Consider the following 16,344-nt stretch of genomic DNA (forward strand, 5'->3'; position numbering starts at 1 on the left):
CAGAAGCTCGTGACATTGAGGGAAGCCCAACCAGTTGGGGGTTGCAGCCTCAGTGGAGATGCACACAGCTTATGAACACCACTTAAAACAAAAAGCCGAGGGAAGGAACGCTGGTTTCTCCCCGCTTTGTATTTTCCTGCTTAGCTAAATATATCAGATGTTAGAAGGCAAGGAGGCTGGCAACTATAATTCTTTCTGAAATACAGCAGGACAAAGAAATGAGCATAGATTAGAGAGCAAACAAGCATGTAACTTACTCATGTTTTTACCATCCAACTGTTTTTCTCTGAAGTTGTCTCTTCAGGAAATTGAACCAGGAGAGTGACTTCCCTTTATATGTGCTCCAAGAGCCATGGAGGTGAGAGCTCAGAACCTTTCCTTGAATATTATGAAGTGAAACTCTATTTTACTATTTCTTATCATTTCTGAGGCTGACCCATGTGGTTTGTTCATAAGAGTCAAAGGAATGCATACATCTTCTATCTTATTTTTCTTTTGTTAATCAATTTTGATCTCATAGTGAAGTTGTCCTCTTACCCTTTTGTTTTTTCATTTCTGAAAGACTGGGAAGCAGTCTGGGGAAAGGGTTACTACATGTGGCTTTGGCACCAACCATATCCGACATACCTATGGTCTGACTTGTTTGCACACACTATAGAGAAGTGTTGTCTGCCTGGGAATTTGACAGTCATTTGAGTATTTGATATTTTGTTATATTTTCATTTTCTGTAGCAGTAGGTAGTTGATACAGGATGGATATTACAGCCAGGATTTTCTTCTGATATCATAGTTAAGGTGGCTCAGTGGTAGAGTGCTCACCTTGCAAGCATGAGGCCCTGGGTTTGATTCCTCAGCACCACATAAACAGAAAAAAGCCCGAGGTGGTGCTGTGGCTCAAGTGGTAGAGCTCTAGCCTTGAGTTGAAGAGCTGAGGGACAGTACCCAGGCCCAGAGTTCAAGCCCCACAACTGACAAAAAATACAGACTGAGAAGCCACATAATTTGGGTTTCAAATCTCAACTGTTATTTTCTGTTTCTGTGACTGTGGCCAAGCAACTTACCATCTCTGAGTTTCAGTTTCCTCATCTTCAAATGTAATTATAATAATAGAAACCACTATATAGTGATTGAGTTGTGAGAATGAAATGAATTGGTGTGTATGTGTATGCTAGTATGCTGTGTGCATGCATATAAATGTGTACATTTTAGCTCAAATGCACATTCATAGACACATACATATATATATATATATATACACACACACACACACCAAATAAATTAGTGTGTAATAGGCTTTCTATAGCATCTATTATTGTTGTTGTTACTTTTCTCAATGAAAATATAAATGCTGCCATAAAAGCCTGGCAAAAATGTCCCACTTGCTTAATGTGTTTTATCCCACACCAAGACATGGCCAATTGAGTGACTTGACAGTGGCAAGCAGATAATTGGTTAGGTTTAAAAAAATAAGTCTCCTGATTGAAAAACATCCCTTGAACTCCATCATTTTTCAGTTGTATACATTGCATTCATTTTCCAATCTGTTTTTCTGTAGTGTGATGGTTTAAATATTTAAATTTGTTGTGGAAACAGGCTTTTGCAATGGACCAATGATTAGCTAATATCTGATACTAGAAAAGGAAACCTGTTGTCCCAAGGCCACAGTTTTCATTTCCTCATAAGAAGAAGCGGCACAGTATAGAATAAAGTCATACAGAGCACACTGAACCTCTGTCACGATGGGGAACTGGGCTGTGAATGAGGGGCTCTCCATCTTTGTCATTGTAAGTACCAGCATTATTAATGAATGAATTAATTATGAATTCTTTTACATGTTTAGTTTCTCCTTGAGCTAAAATAGGGCAAAAATGAGATTTTTTTTATTGTTGTGTGAGAAAGTGATTTGCTATATGAACAAACATCTATTTGTATACAGAATGAATTTATTCTTCTAAGTTTCTTAATGGAAAAAATATAATTGGGTACTCAATTCTCTTAGTTTAGTTCTGAGTTTCTAGGAGTAATAAGTTCACATTTCATAGACAGACTATAAGGCATTTCATGTTAATTATCCCTAAGTTTGAGTTCATTAATTACTCAGAGGCAAACTTCTATATTTTTCCATGTGTTTAAACTACTTAAAATGGTCAACTAATTTTTTTTATCATTTTTTAAATAACAAAGAGAAGATAGATTCAAGTATAGGAAATTGACCTTTATTTTAGTAACAACACTAAAAATAACCAAGTTAAAAACAAGTTTCATCTATTCTCTGAGGTCTATACCAGTTATTTTTGAAGTTTACCAAAATCAAAGAGAACATAATTAAAATTAACTATCTAGACTCATATATATAATATGCAATCATATTTAGCAATATAATCTATTTTGAGAAAATATAAGTAAAGATTGGCTATGGGCAGGGAAGGTGGCTCAGTGGTAGAGCGCTTGCCTTACATGCCTGAGACCCTGGGTTCGATTCCTCAGCACCACATAAGCAAAAAGAAAAGAACCGGAAGTGGCGCTGTGGCTCAAGTGGTAGAGTGCTAGCCTTGAGCTGAGGAACAGAGGGACAGTGCCCAGGCCCAGAGTTCAGGCCCCACGACTGGACCCCCCCCAAAAAAAAAAAAAGATTGGTTATATTTCAACTAGATATTGGTTTCTGTGCTTTTGAACATAAAGGATATAACTATACTACTAAGATGATACTCTCAACAAAGCCATTATGGACCAATTGATTAGAAAGAAATGTGATTTCTAAATTGCCTTTCCAAACAGCCAATAATAGAAGCATGTTAGTAAAAAGAACACTTACAAATTAGAACTTTTGTAAGGATTGTATCATGGAGTATATGGGATTGTTCAATTGTAGAGATAGAAAGAAATTACATAAATAAAATAAACCAGCAAATATTTTGTTATTAAAGATATTTCATACCAAACCAGCATTCTAGTGCAATATGAATGTCTGAGGATTTGAAACTGTCAACTTGATTTCTTAGTACCATTTAAGAGACTATTAATCCTATGAAAAACAGTTGTATTATACTTTTAGCTCTTGCAACAATTTTCCCTAAGAAATGATCTTCTTTTAAAATATCCACTCAGCTACTTGAAAATGAGGACACAGGGCTGGGAAGGTGGCTCAGTGGTAGAGTGCTTGCCTTGCATGCATGAGGCCCTGGGTTCCATTCCTCAGCACCACATAAGCAGAAAAAAAAAAAAGCTGGAAGTGGCGCTGTGGCTCAAGTGGTAGAGTGGTAGCCTTGAGCTGAAGAGTTGAGGGACAGCGCCCAGGCCCAGAGTTCAGGCCCCACGACCGGACCCCCCCCCAAAAAAAAGAAAAGAAAGAAAGAAAATGAGGACACAGCTTCGCAAGCCTCTTGTGAAGCATGACAAGATCAAGAAATGGAGAAGTTGTTTTAGCAACTTCTTTGTAAAGATTAACTTTTTGCCAGCATCTATGGGTGTTTCATAGTTAATACCAATGACTAGTCATTTAATATTTAAGAGAAGATCACTATGGAGCCAAAGGTAGAAGACTGAGAGCATCATCACTCAAAGAAATATTATGCTTGGGATACAATGAAAAAAATCACAATCTAGAAAGTTTGCTTTGTCTTTAAATCCCATTCCACTCACCTGCTCCATTATGATCAACATCACCTCCCTCAAGAGTTAAGAAAATTTTATCAAGTAGGATGGAAAGCTTGTCATGTTAGCTCATGTGACTCCCTCTAGCTGGAGAGAGATGATGTGTGGTACAGGGAGGTGACTGATTCTTCAAAGCAGAACTCGATGTCCTGTTGGTAGGGAGATAGGAATACTGATATATTTCCTTTTCTTCTCATTTTGCTGGCCAATCAGTGTGATCTACCTCTCTAATGTCAAGAAGTAAGGAAGAAAAAGAAATGAAATGAAACAAGAGTGTTAATTTTTATTTGGCTAAGGAGTAAAGTAATCATGACAGGGTGGTAAGTTTAATTACAGAAACGAATAGTGACTTTGTTATAGGAAAGAAATGGCTTTAAGCTGGTTGCACCCAGCTTTGTAGCTATCTTGTCAAAAGATGAACTTGGGGAAGTCCTGACCTTCATCTGACTCTTATCTTGCATGGAATCTACCTATTGAGATACAAAAACATGATGTAATTCTTTTCTGTTTATGCAGCTGATGTGGCTGGGGATGAATGTCTTCCTCTTTGTCTGGTACTACCGAATTTATGATGGTCAAGATAAATACTTTTACACTAGAAAACTCCTTGGGGTAAGTATAATTTGTTCTCAGGCAATATTGACTGGCTCACATTTTTAGTCTGACCTTATTATTTAATATTTTAAATAAGTTTACATTATCAACCAAAACAGCACTATCAGCCTCACTCCCTCCATTACAATTACTTTTTTCCATTCCTGGTTCTTGAACTCAAGGCCTGGGCACTGTCTCTGAGCTTCTTTTGCTCAAGGCTAGCACTCTACCACTTAAGCCACAGTGACACTTCTGGCTTTTTCTGTTGATGTGGCACTGAGGAATCGAACGTAGGGCTTCATGCATACTAGGCAAACACTCTACCCCTCTTAGCCCAATGAGCTCCCTTCCCATAGCTTAGGCTTTCCTTCCCTTCTCCACAGCTTAGCATGCTCCTTTCCTAGACAACACTAGGCCCATTTAGTAAAGGCAGTAAATAATCAGCCTCCAACCCCCTTTACCTTGGGATGGCACGCCTCTGGGGCAGCTACCACCATATAAGGCAGCAAGAACCCCTCAGAGTGACCTTCAGGTTTGGGCAGCTGCAGGATCCCTTATCTACTATTTGCACAGCAGCCATAAATCCTAGTCTGCCATGATAAAGCCCTTGGCTCTCACGTCCACACCAGGATCTCTGCCTCCTAGCCCCTTCTAGCCCTTCGTAACCCTCCTACGGTATATAGGTCACTTCAGACAATAGCCAGTGCTTCTTCTCACTTCTCCCTTGTGAGAAGGGGTCTTGCTGGCCCCTTTCCCAGCAATAAACCTTTCTTTGTTCTCTGTACCTGGATGTCTGGGTGGTTTTCTGGCAAAGTCTAAAATTCTCTATCAACCACTAAGCCACATTCCCAGCCCTCCATTGTAAATTCTTTAAGAATCATTTAAGGCCTGCCAGTGTAAGAAACAAAAGCAAGGCAGAGACCAAGAAGCATCCCTTCCCTCCAACAAGCCATGTGTCATTGTTTGGCTTAAAGAAGAAATCTCTGGAATAAATGTGCTTTTATATTTTTTTCCTTGATTTTGCGCTGGTCCTCAGACTTAAACTCATGGCTGGGTGCTGTCTCTGAGATTTATTTTTTCTATCAAGGTTCTCTACCACTTGTGACACAGCTCCACTTCCAGCTTTTTTTGGTGGTTAAATGGAGTTAAGAGTCTCACAGGCTTTCCTACTCAGGCTGGCTTTGAACTTTAATCCACAGATCCCAACCTCGTTGAGTAGCTAAATTTACAAGTGTTAGCCACTAGAGCCCAGCTAATTTTGCATATTTTCTTTTTTTTTGGGGGGGGAGGGTTGCGGTCTTGGGCCTGAACTCTGGGCCTGGGTGCTGTCCCTCAGCTCTTCAGCTCAAGGCTAGCACTCTACCACTTGAGCCACAGTGCCACTTCCAGCTTTTTTTTCTGCTTATGTGGTGCTGAGGCATGGAACCCAGGGCTTCATGCATGCAAGGCAAGTGCTCTACCACTGAGCCACCTTCCCAGCCCATGCATATTTTCTAAGTCATCTAATTCCTACTACTTTTGTCCATGGAGAACCCTCCTCTTAGTGAAATGATCTTCAGAAAAATCAACCTCTCTACATCTGGAAACTTTAAGGAACTTGTAATGGAGACCCTTGAGTTTCTTTCTTTCTTTCTTCTAATAGTAATCTTAGTTTCCATGAACTATCAGGCCTCTTCATCATATATATATATATATATATATATATATATATATATATATATAATTATAATTATAGGCCAGGTGCAGTGGCTCAGGACTGTAATGTCAGCTACCCTAAGGTGGAGATCAGTACAAAAGCAGTTCAAAGCAAATGAGGCAAAAAATTAGTGAAACCCCATCTGAACAAAAAGCTGAGCATGGTGACATATCAACAACTAAAGCTAAAAGGTATGGGGATGTGCCTCAAGTGGTAGTACACCTGCCTAGCAAGTGTAAGTGCCTGAGTTTAAATCGTAACACTGCCAAAAATCATTAAAATCTCTACTGCACTAGAACTCTATTAAACCATGCCGAAACTATGAATTAATATATTAATTTTAATATACTTTATAAATCATGTGTAAATACAAAAATAATTGTATTGTTATTATCATTGATATCTGCAACTTATCCATAATGTGCAACTTCTTTAAATGTTACATAGCTTGTAGTTAAAATGATAAAACATTACAGTCTACCAATGATTTACTATGAAGATCAGTCTAAGCATTAAGAAAACTTTGTTTCAAATCTTAAAATGGTCCAATGTGGGTACAGAACTCAAGTTCATGACATGCATGCTTCAGTATTTAGGAGGAAGTAAACTGATAGCCACAATTGACTGTACAAACAACCAAAAATAGTAGTTGATGCACGCATAGAGGGATGACAACATAGACATGCAAAATGTATCGTAAAATTCTTTCTGTTTCTCTTTATATGTAAAAGTGTTCATTAGCAAATATTGGATTGGATTAAGGGTCCAGTTTTAGATGAAAATAAAAGAGGCCCTAAAAGAAAAACTTTTGCTTTGCACAACCTTGGTTTCCAGATCTCTTAGAGGGTCTGGTGTGTGGGCTCGGGCTGGGAACAAGAAGTGAGAGTGGGGCTTTCTGTGCTCACCTGGTGTCACTGTGCTATCCCTTATCCTGCTTCCTCTAGTCAGCACTGGCCCTGGCCAGGGCCCCTGCAGCCTGCCTGAATTTCAACTGTATGCTGATCCTGCTGCCAGTCTGTCGAAATCTGCTATCCTTCCTCCGGGGTTCCAGTGCGGTAAGAGCAAGAATTTGACAGTTCCTCTCATTCTCAAAGCCAATATCCAAATGTTGTTTCTTAGGAAAAGCAAGCCCTTGGCTACTATAGAATATTCATGAGCCACGCCATGCTCATGAATAGGCTTTTCTTTTTCCTGTATTAGTGGATGAAGCTCCCAGAGGCAACCATCTACTCTGGACAAAGAAAATTTGTTTGTGACAAGGTACCAATCAATGTGGGGAATTAGTGGTACAAGGCACCACTCAATGCTGGGAATGGTGGTGAGGGCCTAAAAGTTACAACTGGGGAGGCAAAGGCAAGAGGATTGAAGGTTTTCTGCCCAATTTGCGCTCACAGTGTCCCCACTAACAAGTTTCTGAAGTTACAACATCCTTGTCATTTCTAGCCGAGATTATTTAGCCTAGGTTATTTGAATACTCATTTGTATAGAGGAATTTTAAGACCAAATCACAGTCACAGAACAGTTTGAAAATGTGTTGGTGGCATGTAGAAAAGCCAACTGTCTCTTGTGGCACAGTCACCTGGGTTTTGAATCCCAACACTCCCATTTAATTTTGCTCCCACCTCACTCACTTGACATGGAGATTTTATGAGATGTGTTCTATGGCACTTCAATGAGCAACAGCAATTATGATTTTCAATGTAATTTATAGCACATTCAGTCATCTTAATTTTAATAGAAAAAAGCAGATTCATATGCAAAGTTCACACTTCATGTTAAGAATCCTAGAAGGAACAGCATCATATATCTGTAAAACAAAATATCACTTGCTGCCAGTTTTTATTTAATATATTCTTTTATCTGGATATAGAACTGAGCTCCCATGTTGAAAAATAGCCTCGTTTTACCTCTGCCTTGAAACTCTTCTCATGAGGCTCTTTGCTGTCAGGTCACAAGTCTAAATGCTACTATTACAACATGTGCTGCTTCAAAGCAGTGCAATTTGGGATTGTGTGCAAACCAGGATTTCTTAACTAACAATTCTAGTGAAAACATTGCTTGTTTCTTAGGCTTTACTTACTCTAAAGTAAAAACATTAGAATGGGGGTAGAGAAGATTTTTTTAAAAAAGAATGTCATCTCTGTAAAAACAAAATGACAACAATAAACTCTATAGTGCATTGGCTTTATTTGTAAATATTCATCAGTCACCTATGCCACAGCAAAGATGGCATGGAATATAGCTGGACACCGGTGGCTCACGCTTGTAATCCTAGCTACAAGAGAGGCTGAGATCTTAGGATCACAGTTCAAAGCTAGCCCAGGCAGGAAAGTCTGTGAGACTCTTATCTCTAATAAACCACCAGAAAACGGGAAGTGGCACTCTGGCTCAAGTGGTAGAGTGCTAGCCTTGAGCTGAAGAGCTGAGGGAAAGCACCCAGGAACAGAGTTCAAGCCCCATGACCCCCCCCAAAAAAAGATGGTATGGAATAGATGGTGGGAAGAATGAAGGAAGCAGTTATGATCAAGATGCATGGTGCACATAAATTGTTGTGTTAAATAGAAAGCCCTTTGAACATCTTTTTGACAAAAATATATTTTATTTTTTGCCTGTCATGGGGCCTGAACTCTGGGCCTGGGCGCTGTCCCTCAGCTCTTCAGCTCAAGGCTAGCGCTCTACCACTTGAGTCACAATGCCACTTCAGGCTTTTTTCTGTTTATGTGGTACTGAGGAATCCAACCCAGGGCTTCAGGCATGCAAGGCAAGCACTCTACCACTGAGCCACATTCCCAGCCCAACAAAAAATAATTTTAAGAAAGTATTTTACAGTAAGGGTCTCATTGATCCAACTTTTAGTCAAACTTTTAATCCAGTAGAATTTCATCTCTGTGGTTTCTTACATTGAGAAGATTATAATCAATTCTCAATACCAAGTGGTGTTGTTAATTGAGTTTTGTACAGCTGCCAGTTTTCAATGGCGACCTTAACATGGCTCTGTCTCTAATCATGTACCCTTCTAACGTTGAGTTCTTCAGGCTTTCTGTGTCAGATATTTTAGCTGAGAAACATTCTGAACAATGACATTGTAAAGATGAATATGCCATTCTAAGTGATTAGTGCAGTGATAAAACTTGCCAAGCATATATGAGGTCCTAAGTTCCATCCCCAGCAGAGACATACAGAGAGAGAGAGAGATAGACATGGAGAGAGAGAGAGAGAGAGAGAGAATTTACTTGTAGTGAAAGTATACAATTAAGTCTACTAGGCAATTGTACTAGGGACAAATGTTGAATTAGAGTAAGAATGAATTTCCACAAGATTAAAGAAGCTTAGGGTCTTATGAAGAAGACAGAGAATAAACTGGGGATTTCAAAATTATAAAAGTACTATGTAAATAAGATGCTACTCTTTAATATTCTTCCCACATTCTACCATCAGTAGGTATGGACAGGGTCAACTCCTTTTCTTGAGTTTGGTAGATGGTTGCACTTTGCCATTTCTCCCAAATTGTATGTAAATATCTCCTTCAGATACATTAATACTGCATGTGACGAGACCAAATGTACATAAAATAGAGCTACAGAAACTCATACTACACACCATTAACTATGTTTCTTTTTAGTTCCATTTCTCATTTTTCAAAAGCCATAGTTTCAATAGACCATAGAAATTTGCCAGGGTGTCTCAATAATTGTCCTTGCATTCAAACAAGAGTTTATTAAAATTGGGCAAGGCTTTCAGAAGCACTTCCCCTTTCCAAGTCAATTGTAGAAAGCATAGAGGTAGTTCAGTGGGGAAGCTATGGTATAGATGGCAGCTTGGGTAATTTTTGGTGGCTGGCAATAATTCTGAAATGACTCAAAAAAAAACCAAAAATAATATCTTCATGGTGAGGAGGAACAGAAAGGTCCTGGACAACCAAAAGCAGCAAAGCTTTTCCTCCCATTCTACCAATGATCTGTCTTGCCCCCAATCAGGAAGTGGTAAGATCATTTTCTTGGAAGCCCAGTTTCAGCAGGACTTGTGGCTTCCCCTTGGGTTTGTTTATCATTGACCACACTGAAGTGCCCTAGTGGGACCCATTGCCATTCCACTGGATCATTAGTGGCAAGTAGCTTCAGTTTTTCCTTTTAATAAAGTTTATTTTAACTAGCCTTTTATCTATCTATCTATCTATCTACTTATTTCTTTGATGGTCATGGGGCCTGAACTCTGGGCCTGGGCGCTGCCCCTCAGCTCTTCAGTTCAAGGCTAGCTCTCTACCATTTGAGCCAGCTTTTTTCTGCATATGTGGTGCTGAGGAATCAAATCCAAAGCCTCGTGCATGAGGCAAGCGCTCTACCACTGAGCCAACTTCCCAGCCCTTAGTTAGCTTTTTAAAAATCTCTATTAAAATAAAGTCATGTTGCTGTTTTTCTTAGTTGTATTTCTCAATCACTTCTATCCTTTGCTCTGAATTCCATTTATCTTTCTCTAAGAGATTATGACAAAAGCTGTTAAGGGGTATTAATATTTATTGTTTCACCTCTTTGATCATCCATACTGATTATCATGATAAACATAAGATTATGGGGCCCACAACAAAACCATATTTTGCCTCTTCAAATTTACCATGTAAGATCTAGTAAATCCTCTCCCACCAAAAGAATTTGTCAAGAAGTTGAAGATAAAACAGGGCAAATGTGTATTCATAAACTACTTTGTTAAATGGGAACTTTTATACAACTACCAAGATAATAAAAATAAATAAATAAAAAGAGAGTAATGACATCTCTGTTGGTTTAGAGTAATCTGTGTTTTGAGACAGTGAAAGTACAATCCATTTATTCAGCCAAAGAGTTATCAAATAATTTTTAAGAGTATATAGTATACAGATTTTCATATAGTAAGCTTGCCTTCTAGCTGGGGAGCCAAGCTACAGCTAATTCTTATTATATCCTTCTTAATGAGTCTATGCAGCAGGCTTAGGAGAAAAGACCTATAGTGATTATCCAGATGAGGAAACAAGAGACTCCAGTCCATGACTCAATGTTTCAGGCTAAGGAGTACTCCAGGGTCCCAGCAGGGCATATCTGAAGTTAAAATTGCTTTCAAATGTAATTCAATATTCCTTTCCAACTCTGCTAATTCCCATTCTCTGATCCTTAGAATTCCAACCCAGTGTCACCACTTTAGTAGGGTTTATATCAGTTTATCTATAGTTACATAACAAATTACCACAAATTTAATGGCTTAACATAGCCCTTATTTATGAATTTACAATTGCGTGAGTCAGAAGTGCAGCACCTTTTACTAGCTTTTCTGCTAAGCATGTCTTGCTTCTTAGCAGATTCAGTTGCAGACAAAAGGTGTCTTTTTCCTTGTTTGCAGCCACACAGGGGCAGCTCGTAGACCCTAGAGCCCTTCCACTCCCTTCATGGGTTTCCCTACATCCTTAAGCAAGCAAGACTTCCTTCATCGTAGACTTATAGAGTTCAGTTCAAAGAGTTGATGTTATTGGGTCAAACCTACCCATATAATATGCCTCTTAAAGTCAATTTTGGACTTTACTTTTGCAAAATTCCTTTTGCCATATAAGTAACAAATGTTTGCTCTTTAGAGGAAGTAAAGCCTGGGAAACAGGCAAGTTTTCACTAGGATTGTTAGTTAAGAAATCCTGGTTAGAACACAACCCCTAATTGCACTGCCTCCCCTAAGGACTCTTAAAAACTATGGGTTTGGCCAGGTGCCAGTGGCTCATGCCTGTAATCCTAGCTACTCAGGAGGCTAAAATCTTAGGATTGCGGTTCAAAGCCAGCCCAGACAGGAAAGTCCATGAGACTCTTACCTCCAATAAAGCACTCATACAACGGAAGTAGTGCTGTGGCTCAAGTGGTAGAGCGCTAGCTTTGAGCTGAAGAGCTGAGGGACAGCGCCCAGGCCCAGAGTTCAAGCCCTACGACCAGAAAACAAAACAAAACAGAACTATGGGTTTGGGAACAGAAGAATTGATTTCCTTAAAATTATTAACAATACAATTAGTAAAATAACTTTTCTAGGGCTAGCCTTATATGTCAGGAAGTTAATGCCTTAGGAATACCCATCAGTCAATGATGACTAGAAGTTGTTAGATATCCATCCAAGCTTTCCAACCCATTGGGCAGAAACTGAAATAAAACAAACTAAAAATCAAAATCTCACACATTTCCCTAGTATAGACTGAGCTCACTGATAGATGATCATGGTAATTCATATGATAAAACACCTTTTATTAACTGCCATCTATTCTAAATATTACTACTGCCACTCTTAATTTTGGTGACCACCTTCCAGAGAGAATATTTAAATTCTTGTTTAAAATAATACTTTATTTTATTGTAAAGGTGATGCGTAGAGGGGTTATAGTGACCTAAGTAAGGTAGTGAGTATATTTCTTGCCTACGAGTGTTTCCTTCTCCCTCATTTTCTTCCACTTTCCCTTACCACCCTACCCTCAACTCCTCTCCCACTCCACCCCCACAAGTTGTAAAGTTTGCATTGGTTCACCCTTAGTCCTTTGTCTCACCATTTTTGTTACTCCCCTTCCCTTCCCCAAATCAGATAAATGTATATACAAGACACAGGGTACCCAAATTAAAAACAGGGACAACAGGGAGTAAACCAAAGGGAAAAATGAAAGAAAAAATAGCTTCAAACAGTACATTTTAAAAACTCTTGTTTCCATATCTTGGAGTTCATTTCAATTAGCATCATTTTTATATGGTCACAGGTACAAAGCTGTTGAGCTATTGTGATCCTCTGCTAGGACTACCTTAGACTTATAATATAATTATCACAAGTGAAGGAAACCATGGAGCCTACGTTTCTTTGGGTCTGGCTTTCTTCACTAAATATGATATTTCCAAGTCTTTCCATTTCCTTATGAATGGGGCAATATCACTCAATATTTAGTCACTTAGAATAATAGTGACTATATCTTTTCATTTTATTTGATGAAAATTGCCATGAAACTTTGATAGATAAATAGATTTAGATTCCAGACACTGGGAGATTTTAGTTTTGATTTTCTTTTCTAGATTGAGGGGGAATAATACTTATTTTACTACATTACATGATGGGTCAACTCTTTGGTTCACCTTCTAAGACTTAACAAAGCCTGAGTCATTTTTTACATATACCTGGAATCCTCAGCGTTTTCTTCAACAGCATTTCTACAATTCTAAGAATCAGAAGTCATGATTTAAACAGCCTAGGTTTGGTCAACTTAGAAATAGTGTAGCAAATACAGTTTTCTTCACGATTGCTTTATCTATAAAAATCAGGATGTTTTATTAAAAATATTGTAAGACCATTATGAATGGTCTTGTAAATGAATACATTTACATTATCTAAGATATTTTTGAAATTAAATTCTTGTCTTCTTAAAAGTCTTCTGTGTGATAGTATACTTAGATTCTGGAACAAAGCAGTCAGAACCAGAAATTGTCCAATTTTCAGAAGAGCAAAATTTCGATTTCAACTATCAACTAGTGTTTTTCTTTCTGCTTTGAATATTGGCCTGAATCCACATTCAAACCCAAGTCCACTAACATACACAGGTAGGATAGATTCACTGAAATATGGGCTGAAATACTATTTTTATTGTCAAGGTAATCAGGTAGGATACGAAAGAGCAAAATATTGATGTATATTGTTATCAGTTGGCATGGGTTTAAATCACAGCTCTGCTCTTATGTGAATAAAGGTAGGATAATCTCTCTCTGTCTTTGTTTCTGGTATATACAAATAACAATGGTACTTCCATAATAAGACTCATGTAAGAATTAAGTGAATCAATGCATATAAGTGCTTACAGTAGATCCTTGAGCAGCCTCTTGGTAAATGTGATTGTCTTTCTTTTTTGCTGCTATTATATAGTCAGGGATGTTTTCTTGTCGTGTCTCTGACCTCCCATAATGTGTATATAGTAGAGTGTTGTTGGAGCACTAATCACTTGTACTCGAACTATTTGCTTGTCTTTGTCCCTACTAGACTGCCAGGTATGTGAAGAAAAGACTGCTCTTTGTTAATTTCTATAGCTCCTCTCTGTCTAGTACGTAAATTACTTAGGACTAGCAACAGTATAGATATATATGCTATCTGTCCAAATTCACTGTTATGAGAACTGTGTCACTTACTAAATGTTTGATCTGAGGAAAAACGACTACATCTCTGGATCTACATTTTCTCATCCATCAAATGCATAGAAAGATGTCATTTATAGAATGGTTGTGAAAATTAGAAACCTTTTTTGTTAACTATTTCTATTCTATTCTTTCTTAATCCAAAGTGCTGCTCAACAAGAATTAGAAGACAACTGGACAGGAACCTTACCTTCCATAAAATGGTAGCATGGATGATAGCACTTCACTCTGGTAAGTTTATTAAGACATTTGAAATTGCAAAGAAAAATAGTACCCAGACAGTTTATTCTTTTCTTAGATACATATGTGTAAGAGTTCAGACTTTATGGTTTTATTGGGTAATAGTCAGATGTGCCATTGTTTTAAAATGAGTTCTGTTCAAAATTGTTTACAACTCTGTTACATAATATTAAGATTTAAAAAGTAAAAAATAAGATTTATTTCTTTAATCTTTAAAGCTTTATCATCTGAAGATCTTTCTGTAAAAATGAAAATATGCCATGGGAAAAGTCAAGCTCATCCTTTTCCAAAGATGTTTGTTAATCCGCATATAAGAGCCTCTATTCATTGATTTTTACAAAATTACCTGGCTACACATATGGACATGTGAACTTTTTTCAGTAAACATCTAGGAGCATCGGTTCATAAACTGAGACTCCCTTAAGAAAGTACTTATCACCTTCATTATTACTACAGTTACTTTTTAATAATCATAATATGTATAATAAATAATATGCATGCATGTTAATAAACATGCATTGATGAATAACAAATAACACATTATATGTATGCATGTAATAGGCATATCTACTATACAATTATCATAATTATTAGGGTGAGAGTGTTGGTACAAGAAGGAACATTCTGGAAGTAGAGCTGTAGCTCAAGCGGTAGAGCACTCGCCTTGAGCTGAAGAGTGCAGGGACAGCACCCAAGCCCAGAGTTCAAGGCCCATGACCAACCAAAAAAAAAAAAGAAGAAGAAGAAGAAGAAGGAACATGCCGAAGACAATCATAGTAGCTCTGCTACTTCCTGACTAGGTGACCATGAACAAGATTTTAAGGTTACTATGCCCTAGTTTCCTCATCTGTATGAAAAGCTCATATTAATTGTACCTACATCAATGATTAAGGCTTAAAAGATTGTAAAGCACTGATAACGGTATTTGGTATCAAGTAAACCCTATACGAATGATTGTCAAATATAGGAAACTCACTTTAAAGATATTCATACAGCCATTGGATTGTATCAATCATTCTTTAATCTTTCTCAGAGATAATTGCAGAGTTACATAAGTGGGCCAGTCATTATGTTTATATGACATATGGCATATATAGAATTTTCTTATCCAAACACAGACACAGTAGGGAAAGAGAGAGATAAGGAGAGCACAGCTAACTTCCTCAGAGACAGAGGCTAATCTAGAAGTTCAGAAATTGGTTGAATCTTTAGAAATGTTAGCTCAAAATTTTTACCTCAACACCATAGATGTTAAGAGATTTCCACAACCCTACAGAGGAAAAGAGCTTAACCACTAAGATTCCTTTGCTTCATTATCTTGTCCATGTAATTGTAACTCCTCTGTATAGTATTTTCACAATAAAAATATCTAAAAAAAAAGATTCCTTTGCTTTGGGGACCCTGATCTTGTTTATAAGATTTCCTAGACCATCTTTGTGTTCCTTTGACTTATCATAGAGTAAGAGGCTGTGGCTAGAAGCCCAGATTATGATAAATTTGTGCATACTTTCACTTTCCTTGTTTCTCTTCTTTGCCCTTTTAGCAATTCATACCATTGCACATCTATTCAATGTGGAGTGGTGTGTGAATGCCCGAGTCAACAATTCTGATTATTATTCCATAGCACTGTCTAACATTGGAGACAAAGAGAATGAAACTTATCTCAACTTTGCTCGAGAAAGAATCAAGGTAAACCTCTCATTTCCCAACTGAGATGCTTCATAGGCTATCAAAACAGAAGACTTTGTTTTAGTGACTGAAGAACTTGACCTAGCTAGAATAATAACAGAAATTGGCTGATAGTGAGAGACACTTGTATATATGTTATAAGAATGTGAGTACAAAAAAAAAGAATGTGAGTACAGGGTTGGGAAGGTGGATCAGTGGTAGAGCGCTTGCCTTACATGCATGAGGCCCTGGGTTTGATTCCTCAACACCACATAAGCAAAAAGAAAAAAGCCGGAAGTGGCGCTGTGGCTCAAGTGGTAGAGTGCTAGC

At 37.9% G+C, this 16,344-nt stretch overlaps 1 protein-coding gene across 1 annotated transcript in view; it reads left to right on the forward strand.

Annotated features, from left to right (window-relative positions):
* Positions 1-1,682: 1,682 nt before the first annotated feature.
* Positions 1,683-16,344, forward strand: part of LOC105993486 (cytochrome b-245 heavy chain) — a 38,616-nt gene continuing 23,954 nt past the window's right edge. Inside the window, exons 1-5 of the mRNA XM_013026754.1 lie at positions 1,683-1,784; positions 4,171-4,266; positions 6,889-6,999; positions 14,253-14,337; positions 15,890-16,035. Of these exons, the coding sequence (XP_012882208.1) occupies positions 1,740-1,784; positions 4,171-4,266; positions 6,889-6,999; positions 14,253-14,337; positions 15,890-16,035 (483 nt within the window). The 5' untranslated portion in view covers positions 1,683-1,739. The remainder of the gene's footprint in view (positions 1,785-4,170; positions 4,267-6,888; positions 7,000-14,252; positions 14,338-15,889; positions 16,036-16,344) is intronic.

The sequence above is a fragment of the Dipodomys ordii genome, unplaced genomic scaffold, assembly GCF_000151885.1.
Source record: "Dipodomys ordii isolate 6190 unplaced genomic scaffold, Dord_2.0 Scaffold96, whole genome shotgun sequence".
NCBI lineage: Eukaryota > Metazoa > Chordata > Mammalia > Rodentia > Heteromyidae > Dipodomys > Dipodomys ordii.